The sequence below is a fragment of the Opisthorchis viverrini genome (assembly GCF_000715545.1).
Source record: "Opisthorchis viverrini unplaced genomic scaffold opera_v5_159, whole genome shotgun sequence".
Taxonomy (NCBI): domain Eukaryota; kingdom Metazoa; phylum Platyhelminthes; class Trematoda; order Opisthorchiida; family Opisthorchiidae; genus Opisthorchis; species Opisthorchis viverrini.
Window position 1 is genome coordinate 346,105 of NW_008751816.1, and position 17,747 is coordinate 363,851.

Sequence of the window (17,747 nt, forward strand, 5' to 3'; positions counted from 1 at the left end):
GAAAATACTATGTCTCTCTCTCCACATAGAATACGAGGTAAATTGTTTAAACGCATTTTGTGCAACTTTTTTGGATCCCGATAACACACGTATTACTGCGCACACACAACTTTTTAAACGCATTTTGTGCGCCTTTTTTGGATCCCGCTAACACACGCATAACTGCGCACACACAACTTAAGTCACTCACAAAAATGTTGCACGAAGTGGTGCGCACAACGACACTCGACTCACAAGTCGTTGTTGTGTGTGCATCACGTAAAACCATTAATGAGAGCGACAGCGAATATTTGAATCATTTTACAACCTGTCCTTCTCTCTACCTCGTGACTGCACGCATATGTGTGTAGTTAACTCTAGTCTAAGAATGCTACTTAAGCCTACCAAGCACTATGCGAAGGGCGCCAGTTTCTAAATCACTTTCAAAATGGGAAAGATCACCATTGTAAGTTGGGCACTCTCATAGTGTCTCTAAAGACGTCATTGCTTCTTATTCGTCTGCTGATTTTCATCTTGAATTTGGCACCTTTAACAGGTCTATGCCCCAGATGCCAATGCCTCCTCTTCTGTACCAAGACAGAAACCAGCTGCCGAAGATGTTGGTGGTAGACCTGTGGATGTCACACGAGAGAGCCCTGATGCTTATCGTAAGTCTATCACAGCGTATTTTCGGGTGGATACATAACGCAGGCTTTTTATTTTCGTTATTTTCGTCTGAGGGATTTTCTCGTCCGGTGACCAACAGTTTATTATCTCTATGCCAGCAAAGGGTTTGACCGATAGCATAAGAAACAATAACGAATTCAGGATGATCAAAAGTGCCCTGCCGCGGATAACAACAAGGCTAACGCAGTATTTGGAGCACTCTCCTAGATCCCCTACTTCAGGTTTCAAAGCAGTGACGTCGTTTTGAGCACTTTCTTGCTTAACCCTCAACCGGAGTGAAACTTGTGCAAGACACTGCTGGGAAATTAGCAAACATGGTTACTACTTTCACGATGCAAGTAGTTAAACGAATAAAGGCCTTCTTGGTGACGATAGGAGCGAAAAAAACATTCGAAATCTTGTGACAGAAGAATAACGATGGAATGGACATCAGATCAAGGTTTACCGAAAAACTACCCACGGAACGACAAGAAAATCTTCACAAGCAGCTTGAGAAAATTTTCAATTGATACTCAGAGTACTACGCACTGTGTGACCTAGATATCCGAATTTCTCTATTCCTTGACTCTTCCCTTCGCATGCATGTGTGTGGTACGGAACGAGATTGACAGCAACCAACAACATCTCTGATTTCACTAGCCGGGAAGAATAAAATAACTCGTATGCAAACTATTAAGTTGCCAAACCCACTGTCCAGTCACTCTAAATATTTATCGTAAAGCTCGTCGCTCCGATGACTTTCTGGCTAATTGCTATTTATCGGTGATCTCGCCTGTGTGTTGCCAAATAGCTGTGAGCTGTTCTGGAGATACAAAGACTGTAAGGGTAACCGGAAGGCAACTTACCTTAAATATGAAGCGTATGAGTCATATAGTCATTATTTTGTTCACCGTGACAAGATCTCTATTGCGAACTTGTAAACTGATTAATAACGGACATCTACGATATACCGTAGCGAACATGATTCAAACGGTACTGAAAAAGTACTTTCATATTGTCACTGAAAAGCCCGCTCCAAGGGAGAACGCCTCAATTAACACCAGTTGATTACGTTTCTCGGAGATTTGTCTTTTGGATTCTTGAGAGGCCATGTTCAATTCCACTCTGTGTCCTCCGATATCGACATTTTTTTCAGAATTGGAGCCTCACAGTTTATCACAATGTAAGTATAAGCATAGTCGGATCACAGAACTTCTTCAGAAGTTGACAATCGAATGAAAAAAGAGGGTCAATACGGTCAATTTCATGCAGCTAGCTCACCAAGATATCCGCACTTCGGAATAAATCATGCTGTCAACTTTTGAGTGAGGACTGTAACAAAAGAGCGTTTTGAGATGGAATTGTAGGCATAACGAAGTCATGCATTAAACTAACTCTCGTGTAGAGAAAGGGCTGTGAAATGGGGCAGTAAAATACAAGTTGCATAAGAATATTCAGGCGGGTTGGACAGACTAGGGGCCTGTTGAAAGCCTATTCGTATCGCTGAGAATTTGGAGTGACTAGTACTTGAATCTGCACGGGACTTGCCAACTGTTTTGATAAGAACATGTATGGGTGGCAGAAATCATGGTAAGTAACAGATGGTGTTCGCACAAAAGTGCACGGGAAAACGTAGTAGCACTAAGGGAAGATACATGTGTCCGCACTCATTCCACTGCCGTAGGCGTGCAACATTCGGTTTGGATAATGCAAGTGATCAGGCTATCGTTCTGATGACACCTTTCGGTTGATTTTCACATGGTGCATGCCAGAGTAAACATACGTCTTCTCTACACTAGGGCAGGTACGATTCGCTCAAAAGAGCTTCAGTTATCATTAACATCCTTCGATGGTCCTAATCTGCGGTAAGCTGATGACGTACATCATTGGATGCTTACTGGATTTGCCAGATATTGACATGAATGGTTCAAGTGCACGTAGACTGTACGATAAAAATCTAGAAGTCTACCTGAACCACAAGCCCCCTCCTTCCTGGAGCAGTTAGGCTTCGTACGCGATTTGACACATGATTTCTCAGGGCCGATACTAAGCTTTGTGTGAGAATCGCATAATGGGCCTGACGTTGATATCGTCCAGCTACTCAGGCCAATTTTGTGCAAATTGCTGGAATGTAGAAAATGATCCGACAAATTTTGAAACTGAAATGCCTGTCTGTTAATACTGATGTGGGATTGCGTTGTTGTTCTCATGATAGGGTTCAGTTTACACCCATCGGTAGCGTTCTCTGATGTAGGCTTTCTTGATTTACCAGTAAAAGCGTCCTCACACCTGCAAATGGGCCCACAGACTATGCCAAAGGAAGGGACGACCTGGTTTAAAGACCGAAGAGCTGGCTGCCTGGTAATCGGTGCGAGGTTTAATTTGGGTTTGCGATACGGACCGATCAACAGACTTGTTTTGCCAAGTCGAACCTACATCTGATCAGGAGTTTGTGAAAACCCCAATCCACCGATAAGACATTAAGCCTTGGTCCTGCATATCCTATAATCATGCCTCACTTGGAAACAGACTTCCAAGTGGATCACACGAGATTTCTAAGTTCTTGTTATGCAATAAAAAATAGAGAGTTGTAGTGATACGTAAAGATCTGTTGGTCAAATCATGCCACAAAATCTCATGGCTATCAAGCAGTCTACCAGATGACCAAGCTACAACTATCCGCAAGTTTCACGTTCTTGACTGAAGGTGCTAGGAGAAATGACAACATATCGCAAAATGTGCTTTCTAGTTGTTCTAGGGAGATTATACATTTTGGAGTCGATAGTCTTTCATTTGTGGCCAGAACGGTTTCAGCCAATTCACATACAATTTTCGACTCCGGCACTATTGCATGCTGGAGTGAATTGTCGTCCATAATCCTGATTTGATTTGATAATATGAGTTGTCTTCATAAAGAAAAACCGAAATAAGTACAGCATGATGGCACGAGCCTTACCTTCCCAGAGTATCGTTAGTGTTTACTGGTTTAATTGATGACAGGTACTCATTTACTGAGGATGCATACCGATCAATTATCGAGTTGTCTATTTGCCTAAACATGCAATTAAATTCTTAGGCTTTTACCTCACTTTCTCAGGTAAATTTGTTGTTCAAAAGTGACTAATTTTCTTGGACCGATCAGTGTTATCTGTCGTGCATTAGAACTATTTTGCCGTTGCATTCTACCGGACCGTTTTAAATGTAAGTTCTTCATGACCCTTGCAGCTGAGTTATGTACTACATCATTGATTTCTGAAGCTTATCCTGGCAGAGGGCGACCCTACATGCCCAATTTTTGCGCGGGTAAATATCGATAGGCGCAGTCCTTCCATTCTCATTCAACGCAGGCTTTTTTGGTGTGATCAAATAAGTTTGGTGTTTCGTGCTACGTTGACTCAAACACAGTGACTGCCGGTGGTCAGAATTCCCACGATCATTTGGGCTTCAGAACTTTCAAATTTAACCCAAATACACTAGAACAGTGCTCATGCCAAGTGTGTCTTTCTGTGTAGCACAAATGCCTTCGCCAGGTGACTATTCAACTTCTGTATGGTGACAAATTCCTGTGTGTCATGTTACGGGATCAAGGGTGATTAGAAACTCAGTCGTTGCTAGGTCTCACATTTTAACGGAGTATAGCTACGCGATTGAGGTAATCGATCGGTAGACTGAACTACTCCGTTTAAACTTTGGTATTTGAGGTGAGCTCTGCACAATGCTGAGACAAACAGCTCATTCTATGACTCGAAAGATCAAGCCTTGGTCTGCCACCCGATGTGTTTTGAAAAAAAAACACAAAAGCGTGATGCTTATTAAAACAAAATAAATGCTTATCCAGTTACGTTAGCATTTTTGTGCTAACCAACCTCTTGTGGGGTAGTAACGCCGTGGATTTTTCACTTAAAGTCTTTGAGAACTTACTCGATCTTGCATAGCTTAATCCAGCCTGGTCTTTTTTTGGTGTCAGTGGGCTTTGTTACCTCCTTGCTTAAAAGATTTGTTCACATAAATTTATAACACCGGTCACTGAGGCAAAATATGCCAACTACTATGGGCGACTGTCAGTTAGACTTACCTACACCGTTGTAGCTCCCACAAGAAAAGACATCGACTGAAAGCTAGGGAATTCTTCGCATTTGAAGCTGCCTCTCCCACCCAACCCATCTTCGTAGGTTGATCAGTTTAAATTTCAGTTCTTGAAGCATCTGTTCAGATTGTTGGAATCGATCACGTTGGATTGTAGTCCGTGATGTCAAAAATACCGTTTTATTGGTAAAGCCCTCCGGTTCCGAAAACCCCTTGAAAGGAAGGGTAAGCAACCTCTAGCCAGCAGAAATGTTCGCATTCGAGAGGGAAAAAGTATTTCACTCCGTAATGAATGGTGCTCATTGGGATTGAACGTTGCCTGTGAAGCTCAGTCCTTTACTACTGCTTCAACTGTGGACGAGAACATAACTGAGCTGATTAGTTTGATTGCAAACGTTTCATTACCAATCATGGTGATGATATCGTCAGTGGCGTGGAGTCAAGCGGTGTGTCAGTGATAGTGCGCAGTGGTTACTAATCTTCCAGCCGCTACAAAACGCCTTCTGAAAAGGGTGAAGTTTCTTCAAGACATTCTAATGTTGTTCAACGAGTTTTCAACAGATCTAGCACATTTTCATGGAACTATCCGCTTGAGTTAGAGTGCTTTGTTCAGGTGTTTACTGCTATTACCCAAGTATATGAGCAAGGCTTCACAAAAAAAACGCCAGATTCGTAAAGCTGCTATCAGCTGTTGTGAAATGACTGAGTTTAATATATTGATTAGGGCACCGTCTAGCCAGACTTTGAGTTACGCAAAAGGAAATATTTCCATTAGAAAGAATCTGCGTTAGAAATTCAGAATCGAAACTCCCTGTCAGTTTTCAAAAGCAGTGCTGCCTTTGGAAATTGGATAAACGGTTGTCAGATGCTGGCTATTGAACCTTACCTTACGGCAAAGTGTAGCTTCATGTTACTGTTCGTTCTTTCGAAGTGAATCACTTAGAATATAAATCTGCCTTCGCTTCTCTGGAGGCAGTTTATCTGAGGTGTACTGAGATGAGTAAAATTTCTTGTTGCTTCATTTTGAATTACTCTGAGAAGGTTCCCGGTTTGGATAAAGAATACAAGGAGAGAAAATGCAGTAGCGTTAATCTGTTAATTTTGTACCGAGGGGAAGATTCGATCTGGGAATTTTTCACTCTGGGACATTGAGTACTAGGTCGAGTACCACGGAGTAGTTTTTGAGTCCGTTGTTTGTTGAGTTTATCCTGCAAGGTATTATGCTAGGGGGATGGGTTTGGTGATTGACCTAGTGACAAAAAACAGTCATTTACTTTTTGGTGCCTAACTGCCCAGCCATTCCATGGAGGGCCCAGATACTGCCAGGTTTCTCAAATCTTGACAAGAGCAGCCAGATATCGGGGTTGAGTTTGAGCCTTGGTAGACTACACATGATTGCAATACGCGTTTTTTAGTTTTTTTTTCCGAGTCCTGCATGCTTACTATAGACGGTTTAAATGATGCCAGTGGCGCAGTGTTGAGCAATGCCCTGCATAAAAAAGCATTCAGCCGTTGTGTTGAATAATATAAATCTTAGCTGGCAAAGAACATTCACTTTGAGAAGCTTAGGTAATTTTCAAATGGGTTTTCATGAATATTCGTAATGCACTACTACTCATAAGGTTGCTGAAAACTCGTCGACAGCCCACGACCGGTTTTGCCTTTCTTGGGGCTCATCAGGTAGACACAGTCACCGAGTTTCCGTCAACCCTATGTTCTACTTGAGAACAAATTGCACGAAGATTTGCGACCGGAAATGAAGCTCATAGGTAAGAGGTATCACTAAGACAGGATTTGTACCTGCTATTAATTTGAATGAAAATGGCGGTAGGATGCCTTATATCTCACAAAACGGAAAAGGAACTGAAGTTTTTCTTTAAATTTAACCCTTTTTCCAAAAGACTTAGTTAGCCAGTTGATTATTAAATCATTGCTCGACTGTGAAACCAACTCATTTACGTTCGCATTTGGCTTTCAGTGAAAATTCTTGAGCCGAAAAAAGGCAAGGGGCGTATGCAATTCAACCCTCATATACCGAAAACCCTCACTCCGAAAGGTTACGCCAAAGTGAGTTTGAAAATTCGGGTCTCGGGAGTTTTATATTGAACATTGGTCGAAAATACATGCACGCTTTATGGTGGATCAATTGTCAGCTGACAGGTTTGTTGCTGCCAATCGATCTTTTTAGTAGTTTGAACACTCAACCACTTGGCCAAAAACAGCCTATAATTCGTGTGATCAACTCCCACTTAGACAGTATTGGTAGCCGCTCATCGCACAGCACGTTGCATGTCAACTGGCCGCTTGAGTGATGACCTATCAGCTGGAAGTTTTACTGATCTGAACTACTTGCAGATTGTTAGTAGTGAGGAAATTTGAGAAGACTCCCTTGATTTTCGTGAGATGCTCCCTGCTGATGATCCCCAAAAGGATGAAGCGGCTCTAGAGTGATTCTCGGTTTTTCAGTGGCTTTTCAGGATCTACCTAAATTATGAAATCTTTATTAAAGTTGGACGCAAATTCGTCAACCCATTGTGGATCATAGAATATCCTAGGGACAGTTTGCCCCAAGTAACTACCACAAGTCATTCGCCAGTTCAAGCTTTCGTGTTCAGACGAACGCGTTGGCCAAGCAAGTAGACAACCGGCAGAATACCCGAGAACACCCACTGATGGTAGTGTACGTGCTACTCACATAGGTTACTAGTAGTGCTGCCTTTATACAGTTTGAAGTGTTGCATTCGAAATCCACAGGAGGTGGTTCTTGAATTAATCATTTTATTATCTGGTATTGCTTCTTCGATACCAGACTTTCAGATGGTGATTGGGAGAAGTTCTAGGAAAGCCTTATGCTAAGAAGCATTTTGTTCATATCTTTAGCTAATTTGGTTTTTCAAGGGACCCACCTGAAAGCCGGCTGAATCACTCGTTTGTGATGTGTTTCTCTAAAAAACGAAAGATCCAGCCGGATTCCAGGCGAGTCTCCCGAAAAACCATATCTGTTTGCAAATGAGTGCATTTCGCTGAGTGCTTGTTTCCCTGAGCCGCAAAATAGGTAAAAAGTGAATAAGTGTTTTGTGGTATTGAGTAGCCATGCACCGCATAACTTCTTTGTAAGACACAGGCGATTTTGAGACGATGTCAACTTTGGTGCCAGGGATCAGCAGAGAAATAATAAGGTCGTTGCCACAGTGCACGTGAGCGAATAAACTCACCGGTGCGCGTGTTTCTGTGTTAGGGGTAGAACAGCGTGTTTTTCGTGTTTCGAAGGACGTGAGATAGTCTAGTGATATCAGGCAGTGTCAATCAACACTTCGCAAAGCAATTCGTTAGAGAATGTCAAAAAAAACTTGACTCAAAATTGCAGCCTGTGAAAACATTCGTTCAGATGAACAGTTCTCCGTACCTAAACAATCTAACAGAAACTGATCTCAGTTTGTCACCATAGTTAAACTAATTAGGAACTCTTGTAGTCTCGTCACATTTTCTCCTGTTCTTTGTGAACTCATATCCACGTTCATTGTCGCCAATTCAGTTCCTAACCTACTTTGGTCCAAGTCAAAAATATGCAGTTTCCAGTTAGCTGCCGGTAGGGTAATATAGAAAACTGATAGCATTCTGATGGTTTCCTGCCATAACACACTACTCATGAGGCTACCGTGAACTCCTCAGCTGACAGCGACCGGTTTACTCTTCTTGGAGTTCGTCAGATAGACAGAGGTCCCACCAACCATACGCTCCAAATGAACCCAGACCAGACCGGATTTGCGTTTTATACATAATTGCTTTGCATTGCATTCCTTTCGAGATTATATCTGTTTCACGGCCTTGTATGTTTTACCCCATTGGGTCGAGGGTCAAGCGATTATTGCTCAGCAGCCACGCAAACACCCTCAGTCCTTTCACTGAATGGTTAATTCGCATCGGGTATCAACCAACAATAGATTTTCGATCGGGCTCTAATGTTGCTGCAAGTATTCTGCTGAACTTGCATTCCTTCCTGACAGACCTTATTGTCTGTTCAATAGTGGCTAATATTTTTGATGCCTCAGGTTGTTACCGTACGGCCCAGTTCATACAACGTCCCTGAATTCGCGAGGTTCTTGCCAAGAATCAGATCAGTATCAAACCATTAAGACTCTAGCCTGGAAATGCCTATAAAACCAGAATGTATTTTATATCGAACCATTAGAATCAGAAATGAATGAAGCAGGACCAACGGCAAGTATATTTGGTTAACATTTTTTCGCGAATTACTGCACCACGGCGTAAGCGTAGCGTAGCGTATGAAGAGTCTAAAGTGGCTGCTGAAGTGTTTTCTGAACTCTCTTGTAGTTAGTTAGCAAACCGATGTGAGTAGCAGCATCCGTGCACCGAATTATTTTGTGTTGTATTGATTGGTAGGCTGCTTCCAGCTACTTGTCACTATAATTGTCCGTGTACTTTGAGTTTTCGGCTCACAACTTGAATTTTGGAATCGACGTTATACAATATCACTACGATATCACCACACTACGGGCTTGCCTCCTGAGACGAAGAATATTTGCTATACTTTTGAAGATGAAAAAATCATACCAAATGTAGACGGTGGTCAAATTTAATGCGGGACTCCTTCAAACACAAGTCTACGGTGTTGTTCACCAGGCTATCCTGGTTGAGTAACAGCAATAATCCGAATTTCTTGGGGCGATTTTTGTACGATTAACGCCGTGCAAAAAGCTGCATTCATGAAATTTCCCTTTTCCGATGCAAAGGGACTCATTTGCCCGAGGCTTGTTTCCTAACTTCTCTGTCCACTGATAGCGATAAACGGGTGATTGCTTCGGTGCGTTGACATTAGACTGAACGCTCGATCTTCATAATTTCTTTGCACAACAGATGAAGCTGTTGTCGAACCTCGCTAGCAAGCAACATGAAACATTGGTTCGTCGACTCAAACGTGAAGGGACTGTGTGGGAGGACCCAGATTTTCCAGCTGATGACAGCTCAGTCGGAATGTCAAAACTCCGTGGAAAGTTGGAATGGAAGAGACCAAAGGTAAAAACATCACTTATTGCTTTCTACTTATATTTTCTGTCTGGTTTCCCGAAATTGGTCAAAGTTACAGGATTACATGGATTGACAGAGATGCATATGAGCACGACATAGCTCAGTGGTTAAGGTTCAAACTCACTGACCAGAAAGTCTGTGGTTCGAACCCAACCTCTGCATTTCGATTATTCTTGTCTAGATGTGGACAACCTGGCAATGTCTCAGCACTCATGTCTCCTTTGAGCGGCACCGAAAGGGTGTTACGGCTGATCGATAATTATTATAATTATTACTAGTATCATTTCCATATTAACCTTTTCAGGGGGAGTTGGAATGACTAACTGGTAAATATAACTGGTTTCGTAACTATTTCAAACCACATCATGTGCTATATCGTTGTTTACGGAACCGCAACAAATTCGGCCTTGCTGTGTAGGCGGCGAAAGGTGATGAAGGCACGGTGTTCTGCCACTTTACCGGACACCACTAGCATGTTTCATCAGTAGTGCACAGCTTTTCATTGGTACTGATAAAACTGGCACACCGAACCCTGCTTATACACATGTAAAAGCATACTTGTGAACCACACAATTCCACTGTTTTTCTAGTTCTTTATGTTAACATTTTGTTTTTTTTTGCATTCCGTGGCATAAAAATGAGGGCATTTATTCTCATTGGCACATCCCATTTTCAGTGCCGTCCCATTTTGGAAGTTGAGCTACTCACATTCATTCGTATGAAATCGCGATTAGGATCACGTTTATAAATTTAGCGTCCTGACGGTTTTAAAACCTCTGATCAAATCTGTCCTTAATACATTCATAAAATGCAACTGTGTACCTGTTTGAACATTTAGTAGTGTTTGGCAGTTGTACACAGTACAGTGACATTGTGTATCGAAGAAATGGGGCTACCTTACTTCTGAGCAAATATCGTGCCATATGTACCATAAACGTCCATTCAAAATTCAAAAACAGATTTTTAACCTGGTCGATCGATCCATATAGCCACATCGATCAGATGCAATTCTAAAGAAGCAGGCTCCTTAACAGTAAGCAATCTGAAACACAAGGGTCCCTCTGACCATTTGATCGAAACATCAAGAAGACGCGCCACAATATTCCAACCCTTTACTGATCTCGTCAGTCGTGAGCGCAAAACTTAATTTTAAGACAGGCAAATAGCATCAAACAACCAAAGGAAGAGACATTGGTTCAGAGTGGGGTTAGATTGAGATCAGTCAGACGATTCATTTGGGCTTCTGGTTCACAGTTCCTGTAGGCACAAAGACAGGTCTTCTCACTTGGATCATATTTGCTTCACTATAGTCACTATGTAGCTCGGATGGCTTAACAACAGAGAGAATGAGATCTTGGGTAGCAAAAGTAGTGTGTTATATTTCATACGCGATGGTCACGTGATTGTCCGATTTGTTCGTAGTAATTTTTCCTTGACATGCTTAGTTTGTCTGAGCGGAAGGCTGGTTATTTCTGCCGACGCGAACGTAATTTCAGAGGCACGTAAACTGAAATGAAGTACATAAATCAGTAAAATTAAGTCAGCCCTCACTTCTAGCCAGTAAAGGGTTTCATGTACATGTTCCGGTGGCTTCTAAGTCTTCAGTATTCATTATACGTCGATATGTGTCTTTCTAGTATAGAAAAACCTTATGATAATCTGATCATATACTAAGATGACGACTTATGTTTTGCATGCAAAGATGAGTACAACGGAACGGGGGGAAAACAGAAATCATATTGGGGAAGGTTGCTGAATAGGTCCAGTTTTTCCCCTTCTATAGAACTGTGATGAAGGCGCAGGGTAGAGAATGAGCACTAAGAGCGCAAAAAGCTGCAAGCATGATAAGCAGCTCAATGGTCAGTGTTCATGGTTGATTTTATCGTATCACTTCATTAGTATATGACTCTTTTGAACTACATCTGAAAAACGCCAGTAAGTTTTCCCCCTTGACTTGACGACATCTTTACCAGCGTTAAGTTATGAAAGTTTTCACCAACAGTTGGAATATTCAAATAGGTCTCCGAATTGAAGATAAAGTTCCCGAAGAGTGATTTTCTGTGAGCAGAAAAATTCAAACTCAACTCTGAAGGGATATGGTTACACACAAATGGGTGGTGTCCGCAGGGGGGAGTCACTTAGGCCTAATTCTGCTGGGCAGAACACCTGTGATGCTAGGATATGTAAGCCTTTAGTTAGACCGACATTTTTGGTGCCTGATTTGAGCGAGGATGGCCGCGGTTTCGAGACAAGCACTAATACGGTTTCGAAAGTTTGACGGAAAAGCCGTGCAAACTGTCTGAACCAATTAAACAAACAACTCTGTCTGAATTTTGAGGTGGTAATCTCAAAACTGGATTGGATGGGACTATTTTTAACGGAAGAGTACTGTAAGAAGTGGCCATTTCTCGCTAGTTTTTATAACCCTTTTTCTCGTTTTCTGATCAGGTGGTCGTTGACTTGTTCATCGAGCTTGGCAGTCGGTTGGCAAATGTTTTGCTGCCTGTGTGGAAAATACCTACAGTGAACGGTTGAATGGGCACAACTTCTTTATCCACTTAAGTTCATATAGTTTCCAAACGATATCTCATGTCTCTCGATGTGACCGGATAACTGAATAGTAGGGTTTTTATGATCTCTTTGCTCCGCCTAGGACCCGCGTTGTGTTGTAGTCCGACAAATTGCAGAACACCTCACCCAAAAGCGACCGAAATCGAGGAATTGTTAATAAAGATGGTCAGAGCCTTATTTGGGGTTTGATTTAGGATGAATTATCTCTATTTCTAACTACCCACTTGTATGAATGCATTATACCCTATCTAAATGACTGAATCCGATCAGTCAGGTGCCATTCCTTCGCCTTGAATTTACGGTAAGATTGGATCGAAATACAATAACACAAACGGGCGATTGAGCCTGTGGTTGAAAGAATCAGTAGGAATGATATTGTTACGGAATTAATTCACGTCGTTCGCCACAGGAAGTGCGAAAAGGAGCAAAATGGTAAAGCATTACAGTGTTAGTGGCATCTTAACGTGACCGATCAATAAGCCTGTGACAATCTGAGAGCAACGCTCAAGCCTCAGAATGCAAGCTTGTATCGAACAATCAATACTGCTCCAGGGAACTTAAGTACATGTGACCGACTGCCTGGTGTCATGATCGTGAGTGAAAAACAAAGTACAATTCTGCCTTTTCTTGTGCAATTCGAGAATTGGCTGCGTGTGATTGAAAATAGACCAGGAAGATGGAATGTACTGTGAACTGACTAACGGATCTTCTGTCAACGCCGAGAATCACTTCAGCGTTATAGAGGCCTGATAACGGAGCTCTAACTTGTAATCGACTATCAGTACAATAAAATTTTCGAAAAATAAACTACACAAATATAGAAAATAGTTGATGGAATGTGTAGCCACCCAAAACCAACTGGCACCGTGTGCTGGGATATGAATGCTGACTTGAGAAAAAATAAGTAATGCGATGCTGACTTCATAGTCTTGCCGTGCTCAACACAAAAGAGATATGGACAAGAGACATGCCGGGCGGTTATGGGGAGGAAGACATCTGAAGCCTCAAAGAAGCATAACAATGGCGTAGTTTGAACTATCCGTACTTGTGTGTTCGGTGGAAACCGTCTGACAGATCACGAGCCGCTTTGCTCTATTTGAAGTCCATCAGGAAGTCTGGTCTCCGAGTTCTCACCAGCCTTAGGCTGTATTTGGACATCAAGTTGCTTGGATATGGCAAAGAACATTGATTTAAAATATACTACATTCATTCAAAATACAATCTTTTTTATGAACCTCTTCAAATGAATGTGCGTGCAGAAAGACCACCCCAATTTCTTTTGGAATGATATTCAAGATATCCGGCAATTCGTTATCTGATTCGAAACAATCAATGTTCACAATAATCTCGTTTGAATGCTCCGCTCTTTATTTTCTCAATATACTGAGAGTCATCTTTGAGTCATCTTTCAAACAGTCAGACGAATCCAGCAAACTTCTCACGTGTGAACACTTGTGATAACTCAAATTGATTGCGCACTCGTTAAGTAGTGATATTAACGATCAGCTCACATACCAGTGCCCAGATTTCAAATCTCGGCAAGACCAAAAATATGCACTTTTAGTGAGTTCCAATAACTGCGAAACTCGAGTCCACTGCTCCTCCCCTTAGTGCGAACTCACCAGAGTAAGTTCTCCAGGAAAAAATGAGAATGCCATGAACTCGAAACCGGAGGCTGTTTAGAGCCACCACTTAGTAATCAGACTCCGATTCCCAGATAGGATCCGATAATAAGGAATTGATAAATGCGTGTAGTAAGATCAGATCCCGTGAAGGGTCCAGCCACCGTCAACGTGAGGATTCCCAACAAGAAGATCTCCAGTAATTCAACCATGCGCGTGAGATCAAAACCAAACCTTCACTCAGATCATTGTTCAATTGAAGAATTGGCATTCTCAACCTCCAGGAATAACATCTTCCTGAGAAGCCCAAAATGGGCTCTCTTTGAATTTTTAACAACTTAATTCGCAGTATGTGGTGCGCAAGTGCAAACGCAAAAAGAAACAAGCTTATGAGGATGATTGCGGAGTAAATTGAATCAATTTGTAAGTGAAAAACTTGTCAAAATAACCGGAGTGCAACAACCTTTCACCTTCTGTCTCTGCAGGATATCAATCCCAGGGCAGAATTCTTCGTCGGGGGTGCGAGCCGTTTCGACATTGAACAGGGCGAATGCGGTAAGTATGCTGAAATTTTTCATCCTAACTCAGCTTAGAATAATTGCAAAGGGTTACAAAAAGTTTCTATGCCACACCAGAAAATGCTCGTTTACTGCAAGCGGCCAGTACAACTTTGGTGAAGTGATCCGGTGTTTCTAGTCCTGCGTAATTTTCATAAACACGACTTTTATCTGTTCGTAAGCATACTGCGTTGTATCTTCAACCCGTAAACTACCAAGACATTCAGGTTTTTGACAGTATCTACTTTAATTTGCTGTGCTTTAGAGTGGATAGTCCAGATGTGCGTTCAAGAAGAGGATTCTGTACACTAGTTCAGCGCATGACCGATGTAAAAACACTGGCAGATGGCTCGGTTAGTCGTGAGGTTCGAAAAAAACGTCAGCGGACAACCTTCCTGGGGAAGTCTGGGGAAACTTCTTGTTTCTGATCCTTTGATTATCTTCAGGTGCCAGGAATAGAAATGTTCTTGGCCCGAAGACATCCATGAGTCTCGGAGAAAGAAAGAACAATTGGTGCCTTGATAAAACAAGATTCCGGTTTTCAGATGGATGCCAGCTGTAAGGCAATGCGCCCGACTGTTGAGCCACAATACGAGCGAATCTCGATTCCATGGCTTTTACGTTCTCCATTGACTAAATAGAATAGGATAGGACGAATCTGCCAGGTAGGTGGAGATCGGGCATTTTTTGGTCGGCGAAGAAATATTACCCCTTGATTAATAGTCAGAGACGAGAGAAATCGATACGGATAAGAATATCGCCACCATTTTTCGTACAATGCGTGAGTATCCTTAGGAATCCCATATTCCCGATGTACAATTTCGAGGAATACTCTCTCAATTCTTCTCATCCGTTATAGGTGACTGTTGGTTACTGGCTGTGGTTTCCTCGATTTCGAGCTATCCGGCTTTGTTCCAGCAAGTCGTTCCTCCTGATCAGCCAATGAGAGGTGAAGATTACGTTGGCGTATTTCGAATGCGATTCTGGCAGTTTGGCCAATGGGTGGAGGTATTAGTGGACGATCGCCTACCAGTCTACAGAGGGACAACACGCTTAGCCTTCATGCACTCGGCTGACGACAATGAGTTTTGGTCAGCATTGTTAGAAAAGGCATATGCAAAGTGAGTTTCGTAAAATTCATGAGAAAATGTTCGCTCTTCCTCAAGACGTCAATATTCAGGCAGCCTTTTTTATAATTGATGGTTATTTCGCCCATATACTAATAGAAATCTCAATAAGATACCATAGCGGCTTGCTGAAATGTGAACTCTAAAGACTTTGCCTCACAGTGTGCCTCAATGTTCAACCACAACACCTAGGATTTACTTTTTGCTCCTATTCCTGATCAACACCCTGTCAATATTACCACCACCGATTCTAGGTGACAGTGACTATACGAAGACCGCTTGGCACTGATCCGGTTGTTAGATCCTTATTCAGTCTGTGATGAAAAGCCGAGAATCACTGTACAGCTGTTTCATCCTTATTGCAGATCATCAGTAGTGCGCATCTCAAGGAAAGTCTACAGAGTTTCGAACCCCCCACCCCCACCTCTCAGCTGCTGGTTTGAACACCTAACCGTTCGATCAGGAGGCGCTTATCACCAGTGTGATTAACTCGCACTTAGGTAGGATGGCTCCCAATAAGAATGAAGCAGCTGTATTGTGCTTCCGGGCTTTTCAGTACAGATGGGCTTCACTTACGGGACGAAATCTCTGCCAAAATTCCCAACTTTCCTCACGTTATCAGCAATCCACAGCAATGTCAAGATGAATTTTTTCAGGAGCTGTGGTTAACCGATGCCTCAGATCGAACCCGTGTCTAGGGAGGCATGGTTTTGAGCTCGGTCTTAGCCGACTAAGAAAGGACACAAAAATGTCTGACCTACCATGCATTCAATAAATCTGACTCCCCATGCGTTCGTTCATATCCACTCCCCAAGCGATGTAGGTTCACACCTTCCACTCAGCTTGGCGTGGTCTGAACTTAATTGAGTTTTCATCCATTGTCCCCAATTTTGCTTGCTCACACTTTTTACTCGCTTCTGTGGTAATTGATCGTCTTTTGTATGCTTTCGATATCTCTTCTGTATTTACTGTGACGATGGTAGATAATCGAAAAAGATTTCCCTGGAGGCAAATTTCCGACGTAGAAGGCCGACGAGGTCAATTGAGATAAAAGCATGAACGGGTTGCATCGACCGACAGCTAATCTTGGGCATTGGTGTGGCATTCAGTAAAACCACGAAAAGTGAAATTCAAATATAAATTTTGGAAAAAAATGCAATTTTAATGTAAATGCGAGTGTACATTCAAAATTTTCCAGTACCAAGTGTGAGGTGGGAATAAAAACAAGGCCAGTACGAGGTTAATAGCTAATTGTTTCCGCACATAATAAGAGGGTCAGGTATGTTGACAGCAAGTGCTGCTTGATGAGGGGAATGTTTGGCAGGGTTTTGCAACACGAACAGAGTCCAAAGACTGCCTGAGTATTGCACTTCGTGGAGAGTCACAATCAGATCACAGCAGCTTACTCTGGACATATCCACCGATTAGTGTCACGAGATGCCTCGTCGGTTTTCCTGCGTATCTGGGTCCGCAGGCACAGCCTTTAGAGGCACTGAGTTTATTTTCAGTAGTGCTGACACAAGCCGTGTCTCTCAACCTATCAGGTGACAGTGACTATACGAAGACCGCTTGGCACTGATCCGGTTGTTAGATCCTTATTCAGTCTGTGATGAAAAGCCGAGAATCACTGTACAGCTGTTTCATCCTTATTGCAGATCATCAGTAGTGCGCATCTCAAGGAAAGTCTACAGAGTCTCGAACCCCCCACCCCCACCTCTCAGCTGCTGGTTTGAACACCTAACCGTTCGATCAGGAGGCGCTGATCACCAGTGTGATTAACTCGCACTTAGGTAGGATGGCTCCCAATAAGAATGAAGCAGCTGTATTGTGCTTCCGGGCTTTTCAGTACAGATGGGCTTCACTTACGGGACGAAATCTCTGCCAAAATTCCCAACTTTCCTCACGTTATCAGCAATCCACAGCAATGTCAAGATGAATTTTTTCAGGAGCTGTGGTTAACCGATGCCTCAGATCGAACCCGTGTCTAGGGAGGCATGGTTTTGAGCTCGGTCTTAGCCGATGAAGAAAGGACACAAAAATGTCTGACCTACCATGCATTCAATAAATCTGACTCCCCATGCGTTCGTTCA

At 42.5% G+C, this 17,747-nt stretch overlaps 1 protein-coding gene across 1 annotated transcript in view; it reads left to right on the plus strand.

The window, feature by feature from the left end:
* Positions 1–411: 411 nt before the first annotated feature.
* T265_14214 (hypothetical protein) overlaps positions 412–17,747 on the plus strand; it is a gene marked incomplete at both ends in the record, with an annotated part of 44,632 nt that continues 27,296 nt past the window's right edge. Inside the window, 6 exons of the mRNA XM_009172599.1 lie at positions 412–445; positions 536–647; positions 6,710–6,798; positions 9,610–9,768; positions 14,459–14,528; positions 15,390–15,651. Coding sequence (XP_009170863.1) covers positions 428–445; positions 536–647; positions 6,710–6,798; positions 9,610–9,768; positions 14,459–14,528; positions 15,390–15,651 — 710 coding nt within the window. The remainder of the gene's footprint in view (positions 446–535; positions 648–6,709; positions 6,799–9,609; positions 9,769–14,458; positions 14,529–15,389; positions 15,652–17,747) is intronic.